The sequence below is a fragment of the Elephas maximus genome, chromosome 20 (genome assembly GCF_024166365.1).
Source record: "Elephas maximus indicus isolate mEleMax1 chromosome 20, mEleMax1 primary haplotype, whole genome shotgun sequence".
Lineage (NCBI taxonomy): Eukaryota > Metazoa > Chordata > Mammalia > Proboscidea > Elephantidae > Elephas > Elephas maximus.
Genome location: NC_064838.1, coordinates 79,008,487 through 79,010,670, shown reverse-complemented (window position 1 = coordinate 79,010,670; position 2,184 = coordinate 79,008,487). Strand labels below are relative to the sequence as shown.

Sequence of the window (2,184 nt, the reverse complement as noted above, 5' to 3'; positions counted from 1 at the left end):
ATACATAAAATACCCAAGGAGACGAAGCTGGGAGGGCTGGAGAGGAAGCCTGTGGCAGTTAAGCAGAAAGATAGCTGGAGGTCACTCTGGCTCATCAACTTCAACTCTGTAAAGACAGTTCTTTTTTATCACTTGAAAAACCATCCTAAAGAAAATATATACATCTCATCCAACATCACTGGAAAAATATTCATGCATATATATATTATGATACTTATATGTGTATATATATAACTATATTCTGTTGTTGTTAGGTGCCATTGATTTGGTTTGGAATCATAGCAACCCTATGTACAACATAATATGTGTGTGTATATACATATATATATAATTCGATTCTTTTTTTTAATGTACAATATAGAAAACCCTGGTGGTTTAGTGTTTAAGAGCTATGGCCACTAACCAAAAGTTTGGCAGTTCAGATTCACCCGGCACTCCTTGGAAACCTTATGGGTCAGTTCTGCTCTATCCTATAGGATCCTATGAGTCGGAATCAACTAGATGGCAACTGGTATGGTTTTATTGTTTGTTTCATTTTATGTACAATATATATGTATCATTCAATATTTAAATTACATCCAACAGTGAATACATAAACTGTCTACAGAAACAATTTTAAGAACCAACCTCAGCTGTTTTCTGATGATGTTATATTTTGGAAATTTCTGAAAATGTGGGAGAGAAACAATTAAGATCTGAAACTCCTAAGTGTGAAAGAAAATAAACAGGTTTTAAATGAAACTGTAACAAGGAATAATCCTTTAACGGTAAAATTAAATTTACCTTTTATTAATCTCTTTCCAATTTGCCTGTTTAAAGACAAAACAACACAATAAATGGCTCCAGAGAATCTCACAAGGGTGACTGAGTTCATTCTCATGGGAATCACAGACCTTCCTGAGCTCCGGGTCCCCCTTTTCTTCGTCTTCCTGGTGCTCTATGGGCTGACTGTGGTAGGGAACCTGGGCACCATCACCCTTACCAGTGCTGACTACAGACTTCAAACCCCCATGTACTTTTTCCTTGGACACTTGGCTATCACTAATCTTGGCAATTCTACCGCCATTGCCCCTAAAATATTGCTCAACTTCTTGGCTAAGAAGAAAACCATCTCATACTACTGTTGTGCAGCTCAACTAGGTGGATTCTTAGTTTTCATGGTGGCTGAAGTTTTCATACTGGCAGCAATGGCCTATGACCGCTATGTGGCCATTTGCAACCCCCTTCTCTACATGGTGGTGGTATCTCGGCAGATTTGCCTTCTGCTAGTATCTCTCATATACCTCTACAACCTGAGCACAGCACTGACTGCCTCTTCCTGTGTGTTCTCTGTGTCATACTGTTCTTCCAATGTAATCAACCATTTTTATTGTGATAATGTCCCTTTGCTAGCATTGTCCTGTTCTGATACTTACATTCCAGGTACAACAGTGTTTATGTTATCGGGTATCGACCTGTTTTTCTCCATGATCATTGTTCTAATATCCTACTTCAACATTGTCCTCACCATTTTGAGGATACAGTCCTCAGAATGGAGACAAAAAGCTTTTTCCACCTGTGCTTCTCACATTATGGTGGTCACTGTGTTCTGTGGGACCCTCCTTTTCATGTATATGCAACCAAGGACCAACCACTCATTAGACACTGATAAAATGGCCTCAGTCTTTTACACCCTAGTGATACCAATGTTGAATCCCCTCATTTACAGCCTGAGGAACAAGGAAGTGAAGGATGCACTGAAGAGATTCCTTAATAACCCACGCAAATCGCTCAAACTAATGTAAATAAATACCTACAACTGTCGTCTTCTAAAAGTCTTAATTTGCTCCTGACAAAGCTGCTGCTAAGTGAAGAGACATTTTAAATGGTTAAAAAAAAAAAAAACTATTCATTTCCATGTGAAAAATACTAAGGCATTTTTTCCCAATTCAAAATACCAGTCTTCCTAGAGGGATAAAGGTTCCAATTATACAATGAAAATGAACTCACATATGTTATAAACAATAATTTGAAAATAAACAAATACATCATATAAATAAATTGCAACTTGTTCAAAGGTTTGTGTTTTATACCCTCTACATATGGTGTCTGTTGTTGTTGTTAGGTGTCATCAAGTCCATTTCTACTCATAGGGATATTATGTGCAACAGAAGGAAACACTGCCTGGTCCTGAGCCATCCTCCT

The 2,184-nt window shown here is 37.8% G+C and overlaps 1 protein-coding gene across 1 annotated transcript; it reads left to right on the top strand.

Annotated features, from left to right (window-relative positions):
• Positions 1 to 836: 836 nt before the first annotated feature.
• LOC126063993 (olfactory receptor 8J2-like) lies at positions 837 to 1,784 on the top strand. Its single transcript, XM_049862552.1, has one exon. It carries the CDS (start codon positions 837 to 839, stop codon positions 1,782 to 1,784), a length of 948 nt encoding a protein of 315 aa, XP_049718509.1.
• Positions 1,785 to 2,184: the final 400 nt, after the last annotated feature.